This window comes from Oncorhynchus mykiss, chromosome 7, assembly GCF_013265735.2.
Source record: "Oncorhynchus mykiss isolate Arlee chromosome 7, USDA_OmykA_1.1, whole genome shotgun sequence".
NCBI classification, from domain to species: domain Eukaryota; kingdom Metazoa; phylum Chordata; class Actinopteri; order Salmoniformes; family Salmonidae; genus Oncorhynchus; species Oncorhynchus mykiss.
Window position 1 is genome coordinate 25,240,131 of NC_048571.1, and position 22,640 is coordinate 25,262,770.

At 49.6% G+C, this 22,640-nt stretch overlaps 1 protein-coding gene across 8 annotated transcripts in view; it reads right to left on the bottom strand.

Moving 5' to 3' along the window:
* Positions 1 to 22,640, bottom strand: part of LOC110527565 (ras-associated and pleckstrin homology domains-containing protein 1) — a 75,626-nt gene that overhangs the window by 24,912 nt on the left and 28,074 nt on the right. For 3 of the 8 annotated variants that reach the window (XM_036983051.1, XM_036983049.1, XM_036983050.1), the window contains 6 exons: positions 9,724 to 9,846; positions 8,875 to 8,980; positions 8,043 to 8,665; positions 6,941 to 7,030; positions 6,567 to 6,641; positions 445 to 522 (listed from right to left, as the gene is read on the bottom strand). In XM_036983051.1, the coding sequence (XP_036838946.1) occupies positions 445 to 522; positions 6,567 to 6,641; positions 6,941 to 7,030; positions 8,043 to 8,665; positions 8,875 to 8,980; positions 9,724 to 9,846 (1,095 nt within the window). The other 5 variants (XM_036983054.1, XM_036983053.1, XM_036983055.1 and 2 more) reach the window with 5 other exon arrangements.

The following is a 22,640-nucleotide window of genomic DNA, read 5'->3' on the forward strand; positions in this document are numbered from 1 at the left end:
TGCACTTCATTCAAGCTCACCCACACTGGTGAAATGGCCCGATGGCCTGAAACCGGTGCCTGGTGTGGCTCACAGAACCAATTCACTGACTGGAACAGAGTGCAAAAGGACTCCAGTTGTTCACGAAAACAAGACTTGTTTATATCAACCCAAAAGGACAAGGAGTCTTACAGATGCCAGTGCAAAATGTCTGATTGTCTCTCGCTCGCCCTCTCAGACACGGGCATGAATGCACACCACGCACAAACAAACAGGCACATGCACTCAAACACTGCAATGACCTATTTTTCTTAGCATCTCTCTTAATGAAGTTAGTTCACACAGTGAATCTGAAGCAGATATGGAGAGGATCTTCCGGAACTATGCATCACAGTGGGAACGGACAGGACGTACTGTAGAACAACACGGTATCCGGTTGCACGTGGGTGTAGGTCAGAACCTTACCTTTTTGACTTGCGCCTCCTTGATCTTCTCCAGGGCCACTCGGATCTTCTCTGCCTTCACTTTGGCCCCCTGCTCCTCCTAGACACAGAGCAACAGTTAATACACACACACACACACACACACACACACACACACACACACACACACAAAATGGCCAAACAGATACACGCACAAAAACCAACAGGAGCCTTCAATACTGAGCCAACCTCCTCCTCAAGCACCTTCTCCTACTCTTTCCATACCTCTCTCCTCATCGCAGGGCAGACAGTTGATGCCCTCTGAACTCCCTTTGCCAGATTGAGACCAATATCGCTCACACCTCACCAGTCAGTACCACTCAGTCATTGACAAATGATGCTTAAGCGTATACATACTGTGCATTCCATCAATGGCTCTGTAATCGTTTACCTGGCCTCTCCAGCAAGACGACATCACCTCCATCTCTGGTATAGCCACCACAACACAGAACGCGCGTGTCCTCCCACACACAGATCAGCCCAACACGTCCGACTCCAACCCAACAGTAGGTAGCCCTAAATCACCAGTGCTCCAATGCTCCATTGGTAAAAAAAAAAAAAAAAAAGCTCTCAAAGATGGCCGCTCTTTCATCCTTCTCTCCCCATTAAATCGCCCTCTCGCTCTTTCTCTCGACTAGAGCAGAAGCCGAGATGCGGGAAATCCCCTTGGTCTCGCCACACGGGGGATGGGACACAATAGTGGAGGATCCCCCAAATGGCAAGAATCTGCGGAAGATATGAAGCCGGTCCTAAAAGAGTCAGTTCCCTCCACTACAAAACAACAACCACAACAACAAAGACGCTTAACATAGTACATAGAGAAAGCCTAGATACCACACAAAAAAATAGATAGTTTCCCCCGATGTCGGAACGTCACCATTCCAAAAATCCCGATCTTCTCCTTCCAAGACCCTAATTGAGTCTAGATGAATGGGACCATGAGACCAATGAATGAGACCAACGCAGAGACTTCAACCTGCTTCCACTCACCCCTCCTCTGACATGCTACAGCCAGGAAAGCAAGACCGGAGTGGAGTGTGTGAGAGAGTACAGGCTCCTTGACACACGCACACACCGGCATGCACGCACAAGATGAGCACGACTAACCCCCTCTAACTCAGAGACGAGACGCCCCTCCCCCTTCCATCCTCGCTCTCGCGAACAGCTGCAGAGTCCTGGGAGCGTGCCCAATCGCCGAAGCCATAATCCCCACACAAACAGGAGAACCCCTTCACCGGCTGGCGACAGAGAGGACCCCTCTGTCCCGTCACCCAATCACAATGTGTACCCGCTCTCCTCTCGCCAACCAGGGGGACCCGTTCACCAGACCCTCTTCCGCCTTATCCAATCAGTGCAGGGGTAGCTGTGAGCAGCTTTGCCCCCCCCCCCGACAACAGTAAACAGGGAGCGGTATTAGGGTAGTGAGGGGTTGGGGTATTAAGATCCAAGCCTCTTATCTGGGCACCCCCTCCATGACCCAGACTACCTTTCTGCATGAGTGGCGGTGTAATGCAAGAAAGGCAACACGCAGAGACAGGCTTTCAGTGTGGCGTGTGTATGTATCTGTGTGTGTGTGTGTGTAAGGGTTCAAAGGACCAATGGAGGATTAAAATATGGAGTCAATCCCAGTCACGCTTAATTTAGCTTTTGGACTGCGAACCCCCTTCTCCGTGTCCTCCTCCACAGCACTTTGCTTCCTGCATCCTCCTCAGTAAATAGATATCTCACCTTCTCTACTGCTGGCACTCTCCAACTGCATTTTAACAGGATTCCATGGAGGCTGAAAAAGGAATTTCTGCTGCACCTATAAAAAGCCGGTCTTGCCCTCTCCCCGTCTCTTGTTCCCCTGCCTCTCCCCGTCTCTTGTTCCCCTGCCTCTCCCCGTCTCTTGTTCCCCTGCCTCTGCCCGTCTCTTGTTCCCCTGCCTCTGCCCGTCTCTTGTTCCCCTGCCTCTGCCCGTCTCTTGTTCCCCTGCCTCTGCCCGTCTCTTGTTCCCCTGCCTCTGCCCGTCTCTTGTTCCCCTGCCTCTGCCCGTCTCTTGTTCCCCTGCCTCTGCCCGTCTCTTGTTCCCCTGCCTCTGCCCGTCTCTTGTTCCCCTGCCTCTGCCCGTCTCTTGTTCCCCTGCCTCTGCCCGTCTCTTGTTCCCCTGCCTCTGCCCGTCTCTTGTTCCCCTGCCTCTGCCCGTCTCTTGTTCCCCTGCCTCTGCCCGTCTCTTGTTCCCCTGCCTCTGCCCGTCTCTTGTTCCCCTGCCTCTGCCCGTCTCTTGTTCCCCTGCCTCTGCCCGTCTCTTGTTCCCCTGCCTCTGCCCGTCTCTTGTTCCCCTGCCTCTGCCCGTCTCTTGTTCCCCTGCCTCTGCCCGTCTCTTGTTCCCCTGCCTCTCCCCGTCTCTTGTTCCCCTGCCTCTCCCCGTCTCTTGTTCCCCATCCCTCTCCCTTGTTCCCCCTCCCTCTCCCCGTCTCTTGTTCCCCATCCCTCTCACATGTTCCCCTCCCTCTCCCCGTCTCTTGTTCCCCATCCCTCTCACATGTTCCCCTGCCTCTGCCCGTCTCTTGTTCCCCTGCCTCTCCCCGTCTCTTGTTCCCCTGCCTCTCCCCGTCTCTTGTTCCCCTGCCTCTCCCCGTCTCTTGTTCCCCTGCCTCTGCCCGTCTCTTGTTCCCCTGCCTCTGGCCGTCTCTTGTTCCCCTGCCTCTGCCCGTCTCTTGTTCCCCTGCCTCTGCCCGTCTCTTGTTCCCCTGCCTCTGCCCGTCTCTTGTTCCCCTGCCTCTGCCCGTCTCTTGTTCCCCTGCCTCTCCCCGTCTCTTGTTCCCCTGCCTCTCCCCGTCTCTTGTTCCCCATCCCTCTCCCTTGTTCCCCCTCCCTCTCCCCGTCTCTTGTTCCCCATCCCTCTCACATGTTCCCCTCCCTCTCCCCGTCTCTTGTTCCCCATCCCTCTCACATGTTCCCCTGCCTCTGCCCGTCTCTTGTTCCCCTCCCTCTCCCCGTCTCTTGTTCTCCTCCCTCTCCCCGTCTCTTGTTCCCCTCCCTCTCCCCGTCTATTGTTCCCCATCCCTCTCCCTTGTTCCCCTTCCTCTCCCCGTCTCTTGTTCTCCTCCCTCTCCCCGTCTCTTGTTCCCCTGCCTCTCCCTTGTTCCCCTCCCCGTCTCTTGTTCCCCATCCCTCTCCCTTGTTCCCCTCCCTCTCCCCGTCTCTTGTTCCCCATCCCTCTCCCTTGTTCCCCTCCCTCTCCCAGTCTCTTGTTCCCCATCCCTCTCCCTTGTTCCCCTCCCTCTCCCCGTCTCTTGTTCCCCATCTCTCTCCCTTGTTCCCCTCCTTCTCCCCGTCTCTTGTTCCCCATCCCTCTCCCTTGTTCCCCTCCCTCTCTCTTGTTCCCCATCCCTCTCCCTTGTTCCCCATCCCTCTCCCTTGTTCCCCATCCCTCTCCCCGTCTCTTGTTCCCCTCCCTCTCCCCGTCTCTTGTTCCCCATCCCTCTCCCTTGTTCCCATCCCTCTCCCCGTCTCTTGTTCCCATCCCTCTCCCCGTCTCTTGTTCCCCTCCCTCTCCCCGTCTCTTGTTCCCCATCCCTCTCCCTTGTTCCCCATCCCTCTCCCTTGTTCCCCATCCCTCTCCCTTGTTCCCCATCCCTCTCCCTTGTTCCCCATCCCTCTCCCTTGTTCCCCATCCCTCTCCCTTGTTCCCCATCCCTCTCCCTTGTTCCCCATCCCTCTCCCTTGTTCCCCATCCCTCTCCCTTGTTCCCCATCCCTCTCCCTTGTTCCCCATCCCTCTTCCCATCTACAGTTCTCTGTTCTTGGTAGTTCTATTCTGGCTCATGAAGCAGGGGAGAAGGGATAGTGTGGTGAAACATCTATCCGTCTCTGTGTGTGTGTGTGTGTGTGTGTGTGTGTGTGTGTGTGTGAGAGAGTAAAAGAGCTGTGTAACACTGACATACAAAACCTCCCATTGCCACACCTCAGGCACTCTCTCGCTCTCCCTCTAAACCCATTTGGATGGCATTCTGAACGCAGACACAGACGGTTGGCTTAAAAACTGCTCAGAAACAAATAGCCGCGTGCTACATTGGACTAGTACAACTTCATAATTAGTCAATTAAATCATATGGCCCCAAGGTCCTGGCCATGAAATTCGGGGGCAGACGAATTTTGTGTTTGTACGTGTGTTTAAGAATTTGAGATACTATGTCAGAAGACATACAGAGGTGCGCGCCTCCTCCTACCCGCAATCCTCCAGTGTTGGCATCCATAATATTCAAATGAGCAGCGATACAGGAAACTCCCCCTGAGAATGACTGCATAATTCCGTTCCCATACACATTAGGATAATTTAGGCCTTCCGCATAAATTAAAAAGTGCTTGACGAATTTGTTTTGGGTCTTCATTTGAGTAGAGCCTTGGCTAGCGTTCGCGCTAAATGAAGGAACGCCGAAAACAAACGCTCCTGGGTCTGTGCATCTAAAACAACGTCGAAGCATCACAACGGAGATAGATTTTGGTCAAAAACTGTGGTAATTTGCAGCATTGACAGATATACAGTACATCGCCATACTTCACCCTCAAAGACAGTATCTATCGCCAACTGCTCTCCGTGTATCCTAGGACGAAATCAACCAGCAAACAAATGCCAAGAATGTACTTTACTGTGAAAAGCTGTGGGAGGGAGGGTTCTAGACTAAAGATGACAGATAAATAAAACGAGAGAGAGAGAGAGAGAGAGAGAGAGAGAGAGACAGAGAGAGAGAGAGACAGAGAGACAGAGAGAGAGACAGAGAGAGAAGAGAATCGTGGAGCACAGAGAGGGGGAGAGAGCAACCTTTTCCAACCCTAAAAGAGGATTAGGCGATTCAAATAAAACAGGCCAGCAATTTTTTGGGGGACAAATATCTTCAACAACATACTGCTCTTTATTTTCTTCATGGAAATCTCCCTCAGTGTCACTTCACTGCACCAGACCAGTCAGTAAACCTATGACTCGGCTTGTTATTTCTCTTTAGCTTTGGAGGGGAGGGTCGGGTCAGGTCAAAATCATTGACGTTTTCAGCTTAGTAGCCTTTTGTCAACCATGAGGAGGAAAACACGTAAACGCCTTGGCTCCTGTTAGTTTCAGAACAATGCTTACCATACCAGACAGGGTTGGGGTCAATTCCACTAACATTATTGCAATTCTGTAAGAAACAATGAAGAACATCGGAATCTCTGTTAACTTCCTGTTATGATCTAATTGAAGTGGAATCGACACCAACCTCGAAACCAGTGTTTCTCAACCTTTTTTGGACCGGGCGGCTGCAAGCTACTTTAATACGTAAAACGACCATTCTTCCCTGGTTGACCACTTCCATTGAAACGAGCACTGGAAAGTTGACAGAATCAGTGTCAGACAACTAACCAACAACCCAAGGACCAGACCCGGCCCGTGGACCGCAGGTTGAGGAACACCGGTTTATACCATAGCATTATTAGCGGCTCGCACATCAAAAACATAATAGAAAAGGGAGCGTTCACAGTTACACACACATCCAGCTCCATTTCTCTAAGCTCGGGCACATGGCAACTGAACGCAGCCCAGATGTAAAGGGGTTATTATAACCAACACTCCAGATTCGGGTTAAACACATGCCAAGTACATTCAAATTCTAACTCAAGAAAAGCCGTGCTTGATTTAGCACTTTCGGGATCATGCCGGTACTACTGTCCCGGGCAAATCAAGTCAAGAACATTTTGAAAGTATTTCACATAAGTGTACATGACCCAGGTCTGTCCGCAAGACTGTCATGACCGTGAAGTTAGATAGAGTGCAAAACTGTACTGAGCCGCAGCGCCAGTTACCTGTCCTGCATTTCTTCCCCCTACTAGACAAAAGGAGTGCAGGGAATCAAATGGACACAGCACAGGGAGGAACAAGACAAAAACATGGATAACGGAAGAGATATAAACAGGGGGCTGCATGCAGGAGAAAGGCGAGAGAAGAAAGCTCCGGGAGGATGAGATACAAGTGAAACAAGCCAATCAGGTCAATCGAGCATTGTGGGTGGGTGTTGGCACCGTGGGAGGAGCTTAGGGAGATGGTAAAAAGAGGCGTGGTTCAAGCACAGGCAAGCGAATGAGGCGTCACCTTGGTCAGCAGGTGAGAAGGCTTCCCTGCAATGCTTTTCAGAATGAGGGACGTTTCTCTGTCCAGATAGGAGTGCTTGGTGGCGCAGAGGTGAGGAGAGAAACAGGTAAGACAGTCAGGGCAATGATTCTCAATGGCTCATTAAAAGAATGCTTTTGAAGGGTGGTGTGGGGGGGGGGGTTAAAGGGTGGAAGCAGGTGAGGTCCAATAGTTGGAGCACTGATCGTGGTGGTCATACTAGATAGCTGTGGACGGGGGAAGAGAGAGAATTTATCAAAGGCACACTTTCTAAAGAGGATACTGCTGTGATCACTGAAGGTGCTCGCTGACCCTCACCTGTACACACACACACACACACACACACACACACTTACAGTGTCCAGATCCAGTTCACCCTCCCGTGAGGTGAAGTCAAGCTGCCGTCTGGCCGGCTTACCATTGGCCCGTCGCAGTAGTGAGGCATGCTGGGAAACGGGGAGGTGCATTATGGGTGCAGAGAGGATGCAAACACACACAGTTAACATGCATGGGGACGGGGGGCTTTACTTTCCACTTCTTCAGTCTCCCCATCGCATACCGAGTCTATATGAGTGGCACTAGCAATGCCCGGCTGTGGGTTCAATTAGTGACAACGTACTCCATACTGGATGTAAGCACGCACTGTACGGTTAGTCACTTTGGATAAAAGCCTCTGCTAAGTGGCATATATATATCTATATATATATATATATTTTCTCCTATCCATCTTGTAAACCTAAACTAAGTTCCCGTACCTAAGTCAAGCAGGTTGAGTTGACAGCCAGACAGGTTCAGTAGATACATTGTAATCCACATCACACATGCAGACTTCAGGGATTTACAATGCATTCCCTCACTGTACTAGAAATACCACACTTTCCAATGGGTGGTGTATACACACACACACACGCGCACAACAACGTGTGTTACGCGGATAGCAAACTAATGTAATACAAGGAGTTGTACGGTGCACATTTGGCATGCAGCAGGACTTGAAAACAGCATGCAGTGTAAGTTCACCATGCAGGGAACTAGAGAGGGTGGTTTCCAGAGGGCGCACACACACACACACACATCATACCATTCATCATGTTGGAACAAACAAACCACTGCAGCAGTGTATCGTCCCCCCTAACCAAACGTCCCCCCTAACCTGTCATAATCCAAATAGGCTACCCACCCATTTAGTCTGCATAAAGGAAGTCCCACAATGCCCCATTAACGGCCATCATTACCCTGCCCAAACTAAAAGCCTGTACATGAAAAAGGGCCTCTGATAGGCTGAGATAACTGGGCCTTGTTTGCAGGCTTGACTCTCATACAGACGACGACAGAGAGGATAGAAATGAACAACCTGTCAGCGGTAATGTTTCACTAAGAGATCCTTCTGTTCATGAAATAATTGGGAAGACAGGGTTGTGAAGATTGGAGTGTCGGTATGAGTGCGGTGTGACTTACCTCGGTGCTGGCTGGGACCTGTGGTGGCTGGGGACTCCCTTGGGACTCCCCGTCATGCTCGGCCCCTCCTGCTGTCCGAGACAGCACCTTGTCGATGTCCAGAGAGTCCATGCTGGACGCGGACGCAGAATTAACGCTGGACCTCGAGGAGTGGCCCCCCGCCTCGTGTTCACTGACCGCACCCACCGAGCCCGTCCTCCGGTGCTGCGAGGGCGAGGAACCCGCCGAGGGGCGCCGGAGGGTGGCAGAGGAGTAGGAGGACGAAGTCTGGTGCGCCGCCTCGTCCATGCTGAGCGACGCCTGCTCCAGCTGGGCCGTGATGTCGTCCAGCGAGAAGTTCGATGCCGACGGGCGCCCGTGGGAGTTGGAGCTGCCCCCTCGGACGGTGGAGGCCGGTGACGCCCGGGTACTACTGCTGGTGCTGCCCCCGCTGCTACCCCCTCCACCGCTGGCAGTCTGCTTGGCACTGGCGCCACGACCCCCCAGGCCTCGCTGCTGACATTTAGCCTGGCGGGCGGTGCCGGTGTTGGGCTTGCCGATGGTGCTGAGCTCCTGTTCGATGGAGCACAGGTCAGCCATCAGGGCATCCAGGTCTACGGTCTCTGTCGTCTGGTTCAGAGCCTCTGTAAGGAGGGGGGGAAAGGGGAGTGTGAATCCACCTTCTGTTGTATACACACGCTAAGAAGATTGATTTCATGAAAGCGTGCCCGTTGAAAAGGTACTTCTGCACAGCAGTATAGCCGTGGTGTTGTGGGTCACACAGGCATGTCACAGACACCATTGCTCTGCAGGAAGTAGGTAGGGCATATAGGTCTGAGCGTGTGCGTCTTACCATTGATGTTGTACATTGAGAAGCGGTAAGAAAAGTTAGCCATGTTGGTTTCTTGTCTGAGGGGAGCCTTCTGGACTGGCTTCTGTGGCTTCCCGTCATCCAGGCTCTGTAGAGGATAAATCACGCCATCAAAATCACCACCATCTTAAAAGATATTTGTCTGATACTTTTGTATACTTTTTCCGGCCACTAGTGCTGAATGTAGTGCACACTAGCCAAAAGTGGTCCAAAAAAAAATTGCGTACTACGTCACAAAATCATTGCCCTCTCGCTCTACTGTCTGTGTGTCTTGCTAGCTGTCACTCAAATGGCGAGGGGCTGAAGCTCGTTGGCTGAAACTCAAATTGCTGGGGGACTGGCCGCACGTGGGGGTAAATGTAGGGAAAAAGGCCACAACAGATTCCAGGAAACAGTCGTTTTCAAACTAAGGATTTAATGGCTGCTCATAGATTGCGCATGTATGAACTACACATGAAACAATCCAGCCCAAAGCAGGAGGTTTAAAAAAATGCTTACTAGTTGCCAAAGTACCAGCACATTGTCTTTGATCCATAACAATACAAAACCAGACTTTAACAGGCTTGAAGGAAGTGGAAGAAAGCTAACATGACTTAGCGAAAGGGTGGGAGGGGTGGTGACTAGGATAATATGGTTGCCGGGATACGGTTACCAGGATACGGTTACAGTTACTAGGACATGGTTGCATGGGTACTGTTACTATGATATTGTTGCTAGAATATGATTACTTGGATAGGGTTTGCTAGGACACCATTGCCAAGATATGGTATCCATGACATGGCTGCCAGGATATGGTTGCCAGGATATGCCCATCCTCCCCTACTGCAATACCTGTGTGAGTTTGTCCAGTTCTCCCAACCAGGCTCCAAACATTTTGTCCAGGTCCTGGTCTTCCTTATCACTGTCCTCCTCCACTCCCCCGTGGTCCAGCTCGTCGTCAGACATATCTGCCATCTGGACACACACACACACACACACACACAAACACAACATCATTTGACTATAGAAAAATCACACTACAATCAAAACCAATGAAATAGTTCAATTCAAGAGCACGCATGCATACGTGCACACATTTACCGAGAGAGAATTCTAAAATCGCACAGTGGCAGCGATGAAGCCACACCTTCACCACGGCAACCTTCTAAAATATGTTACCGTGGCAACCGCCAAAAGAGCTCTACAACGTGGAGGGATACGGCCGCGCAGCGGCAGTAGGCTATTCCCTGTTGGCTGGTTGCCGTTGGAAGGCCTACTGAGTTGAGCCAAGGCCTATTCCCCACGAGTGGCTACCTATACTGCTTTGGCTGTTTCGTACGGTAATGAGCACTGAAATGACCCTATTCCCTTTATAGTGTACTTGGGCTTTGGTCAAAAGTAATGCACTATGAAGGGAATGGTGTGCCACGTGGGACGCAGCCATGGTATTCTGTTTCACAGAGCCTCATCGTGCCGTCTAATGATAATGACAGAGCGCCCTCTTGTGGACAGATCAGAAAACAGGTGACGTTTGTATAGATTTCCCACCTTTTCCACTGCTGGGATAATGACTTAAGTGTTTAAATCATGTGCAGTGTCGTGACTCAAAGCCACACCGGTAGAACTTGAGCCAGTGACACTACAAGCCTTTAAAGCCCCTAGGGGTGTGCGTGCGCACGTACATGCGTCACAGAAGCCCGAACTTGAAGCCCCTTCCCTAACCACCACCCGCAATCTGTGGCTAAACCAATCTCGAACCCCACTCCTTTCTGATCCACTCCAACCTCGGACAGACAGAAGCATATCTGACTAACAGCTGACCCCTTCACATCCTCTTCTGATACCATTAAAAGTATGACCAGTGACCCCATCACATCCTGTTCCTATTGCATCACTTCCTGGTTGGATAGGGAGACAGCTTAGTGGGGGGGGGGGGGGAAGCGGCATAGGATCTCGTCAGAGGAATCCAGTCTTATCTTAATCTACTGACAGGCTACACGAGGACATGGGGAGGAAGGGCCGCGCACAGTGGGACACAAGGAAACACTCCCTCACACATGGTCACATCCACGAGCACGGACGCACACCCTCCACCACTAAACCGTAACCACAAATTTCAATGTCTACGCCCCCCGCCGTCATCTTTCTGCGCGCGCACACACACAATTCTCTGAGAGCACAACTAGTGAGGGGTGAGACAGAAACAAGCACACACACGGCGACACAGGATCCCAGGCTCAGTGGCATGGCAGCAGTGTGTGACAAAGTCACCTAAAGACACAAAAAGGCCCAGTCTTATACCCACAATATTACCCTGTGTTCCTACAGTACATTAACCCCTACAACAGCCAGACCTGGGTTCAAATAATATTTGAAATTGTTCAAATACTTTGAGCGTTTGCTCTAGCCTGCCTAGAGTGCCAGGCAGGCAGGGTTGGCAGTCTGGGGCCTATTCTATGGGTTCCATTGCACCAGGAGAGCTCAATCAAGCACAGATCAAGTATTTGAAATGATTTTCAAATAGTATTTGAAGCCAGGTCTGATAGCAGCCCAGTCAGATGGAAGAGTTAGAAGCTCAGGCCTAACGTCATCTCATTGGTGTTCCAGGGGGTATAGTGTTTCCCCCTAAACGTGCTGTGAGCCCCTTGATGGGGGACTGTACCAGACAGCAGGACCCTCCATGGGTACATAGATGACCCCTGCTTTTGATACGGTGTGCGTACTTGTTTTCCTGCCTTATCAGGACCCCAACGCCCTAACAATTCACCCAAATGTCTTGACAGGGTAGGAAAACATGTTCTTTTTTTTTGTTTAAAAGGCCGGACTTTTTTCATGTCCTGAATTTGTTCAAATGCTATTTTAAGCTTAAGGGTTAGGTTTATGGTTTTGGGGTTAGTGTTGAAGAAAATATGATTTTTAATAGTCAAACATTTTTAGTCACCAAAAATTCCTGACATGTCACGAAAATAAAAGCTGTGTGTGTGTGTGTGTGACCCGCAAACTGATCCAATATCAGCATTTCGAGCTCAATTGAGATTGTATCTGTACAGTATCGTTATCTGCAGCATCATGTTGGAGAGTGTGTGTGTGTGTGGTAGTGTAATGTAATATGTCTGAAAGAGAGGAGCACTGTGTTAAAGTGTGGAGAGAGCAGTGGAGAGGAAGGGCTTGCTTTGAAAAGCCACTCTCTTATTCCCGAGAGAGAGAGAGAGAGAGAGAGAGAGAGAGAGAGAGAGAGGAGAGAGGAGAGATGAGAGAGGAGAGAGAGAAGAGATGACATGCTTCCCTGCATCTCTACCTCCAAATAGTTATTTTCTTCGGTGTTAACAGCTCAAAGAAAAAGTGATAGGAAGAAGAGAGAGAGAAAAAGGGAGCAGGGAGGAAGGAAATAGGGAGCGAGCAGGGAGGGAGGAGAGTGAGGGAAAGAAGAGAGAACAGGGAGGGAGAAAAGGGATAAGGAGAAAGAAAAAACGCTGAGTTGCAGTTAGCATCTTGTGGTTAACCAGCCTGTGACTTGGGCCTAGTTTGGCTAAGTGTGTGTGTGTGTGTGTGTGAGTGGGCACTGGCACAGGCCATAAACACTCAAAAGTTAATGCGTGCAAAATACGCACGCACGCACGCACACACACCATCTGGAAAGGAGTCTGGTTCGTATCATGCGCAGACACATTCAAGACAGCTAGCTTACACAGAACCACTGTTGTGTGTGTGACTGTGCAGATTTACAGGTATGCACAGTTACACGCACAGTCTTTCCACACGGTCTCTACAGCTGCCCAACCATCGCCCCCCTAAGACCCCCTGGCAATCCCAGTTAACCCTTTAGTTGGCATGGCCGCCATTTATGTGATACACAGTGAACAGGGCACACACCCGTGCGCGTGGATGTAGCAGCTGTGCGTGCGGAGTGGGGGGACGGGGATGGGGACGATGGGTCAGAACAGGAAATGGCCTAATTTCCCCCCACGGGCTGTTCCATAACAACGTCCAAGCCCAGCTGTCTATCAAAAACCAGCATCGCCATGGTTACAGTGCCAGGGACAGGGCTTCTTTACAGCATGACATCATGGCGAACCGAGGAGGACAGGAAGAGGAAAGGGACAGAATGAAACAAGCCTCCTTTCTGTTTGCAACCACGCTGGCCGGTGCCATCATATAGCGCACAGTGTCTGAAATGGCCCTGGTTAAAAGTAGCACACTATATAGGTAATAGGGTGCCATTTGGGATGCAAGCCATGGGATGGATTTCAGTCTTTCCTTGTAAATATGTAAGTCACTGGGCGTACGATCCCTTTGCAATAGGACCTTCAATACTGGCTAGAGGCAGCTCTCCAAGAGGGCTGGTTGATCTGCGTTTCCCAACGACTTTGGGGGGTTCGAACATGTTCATGTGACATTTGATTCCTACAAAATTACCCCACATTCAAGAAAAACCAAAGTAATATCAATCTTCAGGTGGTTGAGGATGATTCACAAAACCTCGCCACCATTTTTACTCTACATAGGCAAGATATTTTTTTTGTTGCATTTATGCATACTGTTTCTGCCTAGCAGCTTGTGCACAATGCTAGAATGACAGAGGATATTTGAGGCAAGGGGCACTTCAATATGGCCCATTCTCATGACTTCGCCTACACTGCCTGGCCAGTTTATTAGGTACACCACCCCGTTCACAAAAATGGATCGCTCCTACAGGCAGTGAGTCACGTGGCCGTGGCTTGCTACATAAAGCAGGCAGACAGGCATTGAGGCATTCAGTTACTGTTCGAATGAACAGAATGAGCAAAACGAGCGACCTAAGCGACTAATGAGCATGGTATGATCGTCGGTGCCAGGCGCGCCGGATCCAGAATCTCAGAAACAGCCGTCATCCTGGGCCTTTTCCGCGTATGACAGTGTGTCTAGGCTTTCACGAGAACGGTGCGACAAACAAACAAAAAAACATCCAGTCAGCGGCAGTCCTGCGGCATCTCGGAACGCATCACAACTCTTCGATCCTTGTCACGGATTGGCTATTGCAGCAGATGACCGCGCCTAGTCCCACGGCTATGAGCTTAAAAACAAGAAGAAGCGGCTCCAGTAGGGCGCGCAATCACCAACACTGGACGACGGAGGGAAAACGTCACCCGGGTTCGACGAATCACGCTTCCTGGTGTGTCATGCTAATGGCAGAGTCCGGATTTGGCGTAAGCGGTATGAGTCCATGAACCCGTCCTGCCTGGTGTCAAAGGTACAAGCTGGTGGTGTATTGCCGTCCAATCTGCAGCAAGAAATCAGGCTGTTCTAGGAGGCAAAAAGGGTCCGGCCCGGTACTAGATGGGTGTACCTAATAAACTATGATCCGGGTTAAAGCTATGTTTTGTACTGAGTGTACAAAAAAACATGATGAAGACCTCTTTCCGTGACAGACTGACCAGGTGAACGCTATGATCCCTTACTGACGTCACTTGTTAAATCCACTTCAAAATCAGTGTAGATCAGGGGTGTCAAAGTCAAATGGACGGAGGGCCAAATAAAAAAATCAGCTACAAGACGAGGGCCGGACTGTTCGAATGTTCATTGAAAATTTTTTAAATGACGCATATAGTCTAGTGAACCTAATTGAACCTACTGAAAACCTAACAAATATATTACAATATGATCAGATAAATAAAGCAATATTTTCTTATGGCTCTGTCAGTAATCTTTAATTTTCAACAGACACAAAAGACAAATTTCCTTTATATAAATATCCCCATAACATGAACATTAAATGAAAGAAACCGGTATTCAAGGCACCATCAGTAGACTATATTTTCTATTTTAGCAAAAGTGGGCTAAATTTACTTCAAAGAAAAAACAATAATAGCAATTTTCTATCATCCACTCAACTGAAATATTTTTAAAATATAATTGGATTGAAATACAAAAAAATAAAGTGCAAAAATCTATTAATCAAAAACAACACTTTGTTTAAGGAGAAGTAACATGCAGTGAAAACAAATATTACATTTTAACTTTTAAACTTGAACTGAGTAAAAACTCTAAATATGTGATTGCACAGTAATGTTCACTTGTTTGAGGTTGAGGGTGATACTTGGTGGTGTCCCATCTTTTCCACAAGTTCATCAATGTTCGGGGTAAGGCTCTGAGCTGAAGAAATCCTCAGAATTGAGTGGAGGTGTTCAGCAGTAAGTCGACTTCTGTGTGATGTTTTGTTCAGGTTCATCAAAGAAAACAGTTGTTCACACAGGTATGTGCTGCCAAACATAGACAACGTTTGAGCAGCCTGGATGCGCAGCTGGGGCATTGTGCCGGGGAGGAAACGGGCGAACTCCGCAGCACCCACTGCCGCATATTTTGCCCTCAGTGCATCATTGCATTGGAGGTCAATCAACTCCATTTGGAGGTTTGGTGGTGAGCTTTCCACGTCAACAGCAAATGGGTTACCGAGCAGTTCCAACCTGCTTTTTTGTGCTTCAAAGTCAGCAAATCGGCGTCGAAAGTCAGCGGCAAGCATACCTATTTTATCAGCCAACTGTGTGCTCGGGAACGCACTGGTAGAGAGCTTCTCTTTCATGGTCTGGCAGCTGGGAAAGTGGCTCAAATTTTCTTTCCGCATCTGCGTCTCCCACAGAGTCAGTTTGGTTTTAAATGCCTTCACTGTACTGTACATATCAGAGATGACACGATCCCGACCCTGCAGCTGCAAGTTTATTGCATTCAGATGACTCGTAATGTCACACAGAAAAGCCATTTCACACAGAAACATTTCGTCTCGGAGTTGTGTTGTGTCTTTCCCTTTGCTGTCCAAGAACAGACAAATCTCCTCACGAAGCTCGAAACATCTTTGAAGCACCTTTCCCTGGCTTAGCCATCGCACCTCTGTGTGATAAGGCAAATCACCATGCTCCGTTTCTAACTCCGTCAGAAATGCCTTGAACTGGCGGTGATTCAAACCTTTGGCTCTGATAAAGTTAACTGTGCGCGTGATGATGCTCATTACATGCTCCATTTTCAAGGCTTTACCGCACAACGCTTCCTGGTGTATGATACAATGATAAGCTGTCAGCTCACCTGTCGCGTTTTCCTCTTGCATCTTTTCCCGTATCTTCGCCACCAGTCCGCTCCTGTGTCCACACATCGCAGGTGCTCCGTCGGTTGTCAAACCCACAAGTTTTTCCCAAGGCAGCTCCATCTCATTTACACATCTTGACACCTCTTCATACAAACCATGCCCCGTAGTTGTGCCATGCATAGGACGTAAAGCCAAAAACTCCTCTGTCACGCTTAGGTTGGAGTCCACTCCGCGGATGAAAATTGACAACTGGGCAATGTCAGAAATGTCGGTGCTCTCATCCACAGCCAAGGAATATGCAATAAAATCTTTTCCCTTTTTCACAAGCTGCTCTTTTAGATTGATGGACAACTGGTCTACTCTCTCGGCAATGGTGTTTCTGCTCAGACTCACATTTAAAAAGAGTTGCCTTTTTTCTGGGCAAACTTCGTCACAAACTTTAATCATGCAGTTTTTGATGAAATCCCCCTCCGTAAATGGCCGGGCTGATTTAGCGATCTCTTCTGCCAAAATAAAACTGGCCTTGACAGCAGCCTGGCCTTGTGATTTGGCTTTTTTGAACAGAGCCTGTCAAGATTTGAGGCCTCGTTTTAATTCCTCTGCCTTTTGTAGCCTTTGTTCCATGTCCATATTCTTGTTTTTGTCCGCGTGTTTCGTTTCATAATGTCGTCTCAGATTATACTCTTTCAGTACCGCCACACTTTCTCCACACAGAAGACACACAGGTTTTCCAGCTACCTTCGTGAACATATACTCCGACTCCCACCTTGTTTGAAACCCCCGGTTCTCAGTATCCACCTTCCGTTTTGCCATTTTTGATGGGTATCTGAAAGTTAATTTTACTGTGATGCTGACGACTGCTGTGCCAATAAATATTGAAATGAAGCAGCCTACTGCTCGGTGCGTCACCTTTGCATTGTGGGAAATGTAGTATTGGTGCGTGTAAAAGATCTGCGGGCTGCCGGCTTGCTGCGGGCCGGTTCTAATAATAAATCAAGATCATCCCAGGGGCCGTAAAAAACCTTCTTGCGGGCCGGATGTGGCCCGCGGGCCTTGACTCTGACATATGTGGACTGTAGATGAAGGAGAGGAGGTGTGTGTCAAGAACTGCAACACTGCTGGGTTTTCAGAATGGTCCAACCCCCCAAAGGACATCCAGCCAACTTAACAACTGCGGGAAGCATTGGAGTAAACATGGGCCAGCATCCCTGTGGAACGCTTGACACCTTGTCGAATCCATATGCCCCAGACGAATTGAGGCTGTTCTGAGGGCAAAAGACTCAAGCTGGCATATTCGATTTCAAATAGCCTAATTACACCAGCAGAATTGGTAAGTGAAAATAATAAAAAGTATGTGGAATAACGGTAGTGTTCCGGCTGGGATAAACACTGGGATAAGCACACTATTTCGTCTTTATCGTAGCCCATTGTAGGGGATGGGAATTGTTGTAACGACAACATCGGCTATTGAGAAATACCAAATATATTAAAACAGGGTAATAAAAAATATCCTGAAAGACGTAACCTAAATCTTATCAACTGTACCTGAAAATCATTTTGAAAAATCAGATCATACGCGTTTGCCTTTCGACATCACGAGCATCGTAACCGTGGTTAACGCAAGTGGTGGATTAAATAACCACTGCAACAACTAATTAGGCTATAATATCACGTGCTGTAATAGGGACGCATTCTGCGACAGGGAAAGTAATGACAGCAAATGAGTTTGTTGAAAATGGTGTGCAAAACAGTGGTACAAGTTGCTGTGCTGCTCTTTTGGCAATTGAGTTCATTTAACTGCCTGTATCACATTCCAGCCACAGCATCGAGGGGCGTTTCTTTATAAAAATGCACATCCAATCGCCTTGGCCCCAGACCCTTACTAAACCAATTACAAGCTTCAATCTGTCGCGGTGGCAGGAAAATGATGGATCTCCCAGGTGAAGCTGCCACGGTTACAAATCAAACTTGTAAAAAGTCCGGTGGCCATTTGATTAATTGTTCAGCAGTCTTAAGACTTGGGGGTAGAAGCTGTCAAGGAGCCTTTCGGTCCTAGACTTGGCGCTCCGGGCACCACTAGCCGTGCGCTGGCAGAGAAAACAGTCTATGGCTTGGGAGACTGGAGTCTGACACTTTTTTTTTTAACCTTTCCTCTGACACCTCCTATTATATAGGTCCTTGGATGTCAGGAATCTTGGCCCCAGTGATGTACTGGGCCGTACCCACTACCCTCTGTAGCGCCTTACAGTCAGATGCCGAGCAGTTGCCATACCAGGCGGTGATGCAACCAGTCAGGATGCTCTCGGTGGTGCAGCTGTAGAACTTTTTGAGGATCTGGGGACCCATGCCAAATCTTTTCAGTCTCCTGTGGGGGAAAAGGTGTTGTTGTGCCCTCTTCACCACCGTCTTGGTGTGTTTGGACTAGAGGTCGACCGATTAATCGGAATGGCCGATTAATTAGGGCCGATTTCAAGTTTTCATAACAATCGGAAATCGGGTTTTTTGGGCGCCGATTTTTTTAATATATTTTTTATTATTATTATTTATTTTTTATACCTTTATTTAACTAGGCAAGTCAGTTAAGAACACATTCTTATTTTTGATGATGGCCTAGGAATGGTGGGTTAACTTGCCTTGTTCAGGGGCAGAATGACAGATTTTCACCTTCTTGCAACCTTACAGGTAACTAGTGCAATGCAATAACGACCTGCCTCGCTCTCGTTGCACTCCACAAGGAGACTGCCTGTTACGCAAATGCAGTAAGCCAAGGTAAGTTGCTAGCTAGCATTAAACTTATCTTATAAAAAACAATCAATCATAATCACTAGTTAACTACACATGGTTGATGATATTACTAGATATTATCTAGCGTGTCCTGCGTTGCATATAATCTGACTGAGCATACAAGCAGACAAGTATCTAAGTATCTGACTGAGCGGTGGTAGGCAGAAGCAGACTTGTAAACATTCATTCAAACAGCACTTTCATGTGTTTTGCCAGCAGCTCTTCGTTGTGCATCAAGTATTGAGCTGTTTATGACTTCAAGCCTATCAACTCCCGAGATGAGGCTGGTGTAACCGAAGTGAAATGGCTGGCTAGTTAGCGCGCACTAACAAGAGGGAAGCTATACTGTCACACTGGCAAAACTAAAGTGCCTATAAGAACATCCAATAGTCAAAGGTTAATGAAAAACAAATGGTATAGAGGGAAATAGTCCTATAATTCCTATAATAACTACAACCTAAAACTTCTTACCTGGGAATATTGAAGACTCATGTTAAAAGGAACCACCAGCTTTCACATGTTCTCATGTTCTGAGCAAGGAACTTAAACGTTAGCTTTCTTACATAGCACATATTGCACTTTTACTTTCTTCTCCAACATTATTTGCATTATTTAAACCAAATTCATTATTTGAGGCTAAATTGATTTAATTGATGTATTATATTAAGTTATAATAAGTGTTCATTCAGTATTGTTGTAATTGTCATTATTACAAATAAATAAATAAAAATCGTCCGATTAATCGGTATCGGCGTTGAAAAATCATAATCGGTCGACCTCTAGTTTGGACCATGATAGTTCATTAACACACCGAATTGGATTAATTAGAAAATAAAAGCAGTACTTTTTTTCAATAAGTCAAATGCATGTCTCACGCCCTACGCTTTTAAATCAGGGTCCCAGGTGCTAATCAATTCACTTAAAGCTGTTAGAACACCTGCTACTAAGGGCATGATTGATTTACAACCGGGGGCATCACCACTACCTGAAACAGACTGTGTTCTATGTGAGTCATCACAAAACCATCACCCATGGCCTTTTGCTTTTCAATGGTATCAGAGGAGGACTCTTTTCTCCTTCCCTCTCTCTCCCCATCACCCCCTTTCCTTCCCTCCCTCGACCCCTTTCCTTTCCTTCCTTCCCTCCCTCCCTCCCTCCCTCGCTCTTGCCTTCCCTCAATCTCCAACACTTTTTCCCCTCCCCGCGTCTCCCTCTCTCTCCCTGCGTCTCCCTCTTTCTCTCCCTGTGTCTCCCTCTTTCTCTCCCTGTGTGTCCCTCTTTCTCTCCCCCGTGTCTCCCTCTCCCCCCGTGTCTCCCTCTCCCCCCGTGTCTCCCTTTCTCTCTTTCTCTCCCTGCGTCTCCCTCTTTCTCTCCCTGCGTCTCCCTCTTTCTCTCCCTGCGTCTCCCTCTTTCTCTCCCTGCGTCTCCCTCTTTCTCTCCCTGCGTCTCCCTCTTCCTCTCCCTGCGTCTCCCTCTTCCTCTCCCTGCGTCTCCCTCTTCCTCTCCATGCGTCTCCCTCTTCCTCTCCATGCGTCTCCCTCTTCCTCTCCATGCGTCTCCCTCTTTCTCTCCCTGCGTCTCCCTCTTTCTCTCCCTGCGTCTCCCTCTTTCTCTCCCTGCGTCTCCCTCTTTCTCTCCCTGCGTCTCCCTCTTTCTCTCCCTGCGTCTCCCTCTCTCTCCCTCTTTCTCTCCCCCCGTCTCTCTCTCCCCAGTCTCTCTCTCCCCGTGTCTCTCTCTCACTCTCTCTCATGTCCCTTTCTCTCCCTCTCTCCACCCCGTGTCCCTCTCACCCCGCGCCCCCCCCCCCCCCGCGTGTCCCTCTCTCTCTCCCCGCTTCTCCCTTTCTCTCCACTCTCCCTCTCCCTGCGTCTCTCTCTCCCGCGTCTCCCTCTCCCCGCATCTCCCTCTTTCACTCCCCGAATCTCCTTCTCCCTCCCTCTCCTTCTCCCCGTCTCTCCTTCTCCCTCTCTCCCTGTCTCTCCCTCCCTCTCCCTCTCCCCCCCAGTCTCTCCCCGAATCTCCCTATTTCGCTCCCCGAATCTCCCTCTTTCGCTCCCCGAATCTCCCTCCCTCCCTCTCTCCCCGTCTCTCCTTCTCCCTCTCTCCCCCCCTCTCTCCTCCCCCTTTCTCTCCGTCTCTCCTTCCTCTTTCGCTCCCCGAATCTCCCTCTTTTGCTCCTCGAAGCTCCCTCTCTCTCCCTCCCTCTCCTTCTCCCTCTCTCTCCTTCTCCCCCCTCTCTCCCTGTCTCTCCTTCTCCCTCTTTCTCTCAGTCTCTCCTTCTCTGTCTCTCCTTCTCCCTCAGTCTCCCTCTTTCGCTCCCCGAATCTCCCTCTTTCGCTCCCCGAATCTCCCTCTTTCTCTCCCTCCCTCTCTCTCCTTCTCCCTCTCTACCTCTCTCTCTTTCTCCTCCCTTTCTCTCCTTCGCTCCCCGAATCTCCCTCTTTTGCTCCCCGAATCTCCCTCTCTCTCCCTCCCTCTCCTTCTCCCTCCCTCTCTCTCCTTCTCCCCCCTCTCTCCCTGTCTCTCCTTCTCCCTCTTTCTCTCCGTCTCTCCTTCTCCCTCTTTCTCTCCTTCTCCCCCCCGTCTCTCCCCCAGTCTCCCTCTTTCGCTCCCCGAATCTCCCTCTTTCTCTCCCTCCACCCCTCTCTCTCCTCCCTCTTTCTCCTCCCTTTCTCTCCTTCGCTCCCCAAATCTCCCTCTTTTGCTCCCCGAATCTCCCTCTCTCTCCCTCCCTCTCTCTCCCCGTCTCTCCCTCTCTCTCCGTCTCTCCCTATCTCCCTCCTTCTCTCCGTCTCTCCCTTTCTCCTTCTCCCCCCCTCCCTCCCTCTCCTTCTCCCTCCCTCTCCCTCCCTCTCCCTCCTCCCTCCTTCTCCCTCCCTCTCCTTCTCCCTCCCTCTCCTTCTCCCTCCCTCTCCTTCTCCCTCCCTCTCCCTCCCGCCTTCTCCCTCCCTCCCTCTTCTCCCTCCCTCCCTCTCTCTCTCTCCTTCTCCATCCCGTCTCTCCTTCTCCCTCTGTCTCTCCTTCTCCCTCTTTCTCTCCATCACTCTCTCTCCAGGCCAGTGTGTCTATGAGAAGCCTGAGCATGACAGTCTCCCATCACCACTGGGGCCACCTCAGGGTTCAGAGGTCGCCCCACTGGGGCTGTTGTGGTGTTAAGCCTCTGCCACAGTGGGAGGGGTACACAGGAAACACACACGTACGTCTGCCCCACACTAGGCCACCAGTTTGGGTCGGCCTGTGCCTCCGAGGGAGAGAAAAGAGGGACAGAGTGGAGGAAAGAGAAAGGGGGGCAGAGAGAGGAAAGAGAAAGGGGGGCAGAGAGAGGAAAGAGAAAGGGGGACTGTTCTGGAAAAGCACTCTAAATTAAAGGCAATGGCTGACTCCCAATGCTTAACCATGAGACTGGGAATAGAGAACAGAACAAGCTGTCAATGTACTCTCGAGTGCTCAAGGTGGGCAAAGGCGAAGAGCGTTTCATATAGAGAAGGGAACGGGATATGATATTTGCCTACGGGGGGGGGGGGGGGGTCAAGAGTCAGCGTCAAACGTCATACACGGGATGCTCACTGACAGTCAAGTCAGGTGTAGAACCCTAACCTGTAGCCAATGCATCTGTATAGAACCACACACCCCCCCACAAGCCGTATAAAATGTGAATTAGAAAAACTACATATTTCGTAATGACAGAGATAAATGCAGGCCAAAGTTACGTAGCCTAGTAGAACAAGTTGAACAGTGTTTAAACAGGCTGTTTGGTTGGGGGAGGCACGGAGAGAGATAAGTGGCAGGTAGCCGAGCGGTTAAGAGCGCTGGGCCAGTAACCCAAAAGTCGCTGGTTTGAATGTCTGAGGTGGTTCAAATCTGTCGTTCTGCCCTTGAGCAAGGCAGTTAACCCCCAACAACAACAACAACTGCTCCCCGGGTGCCG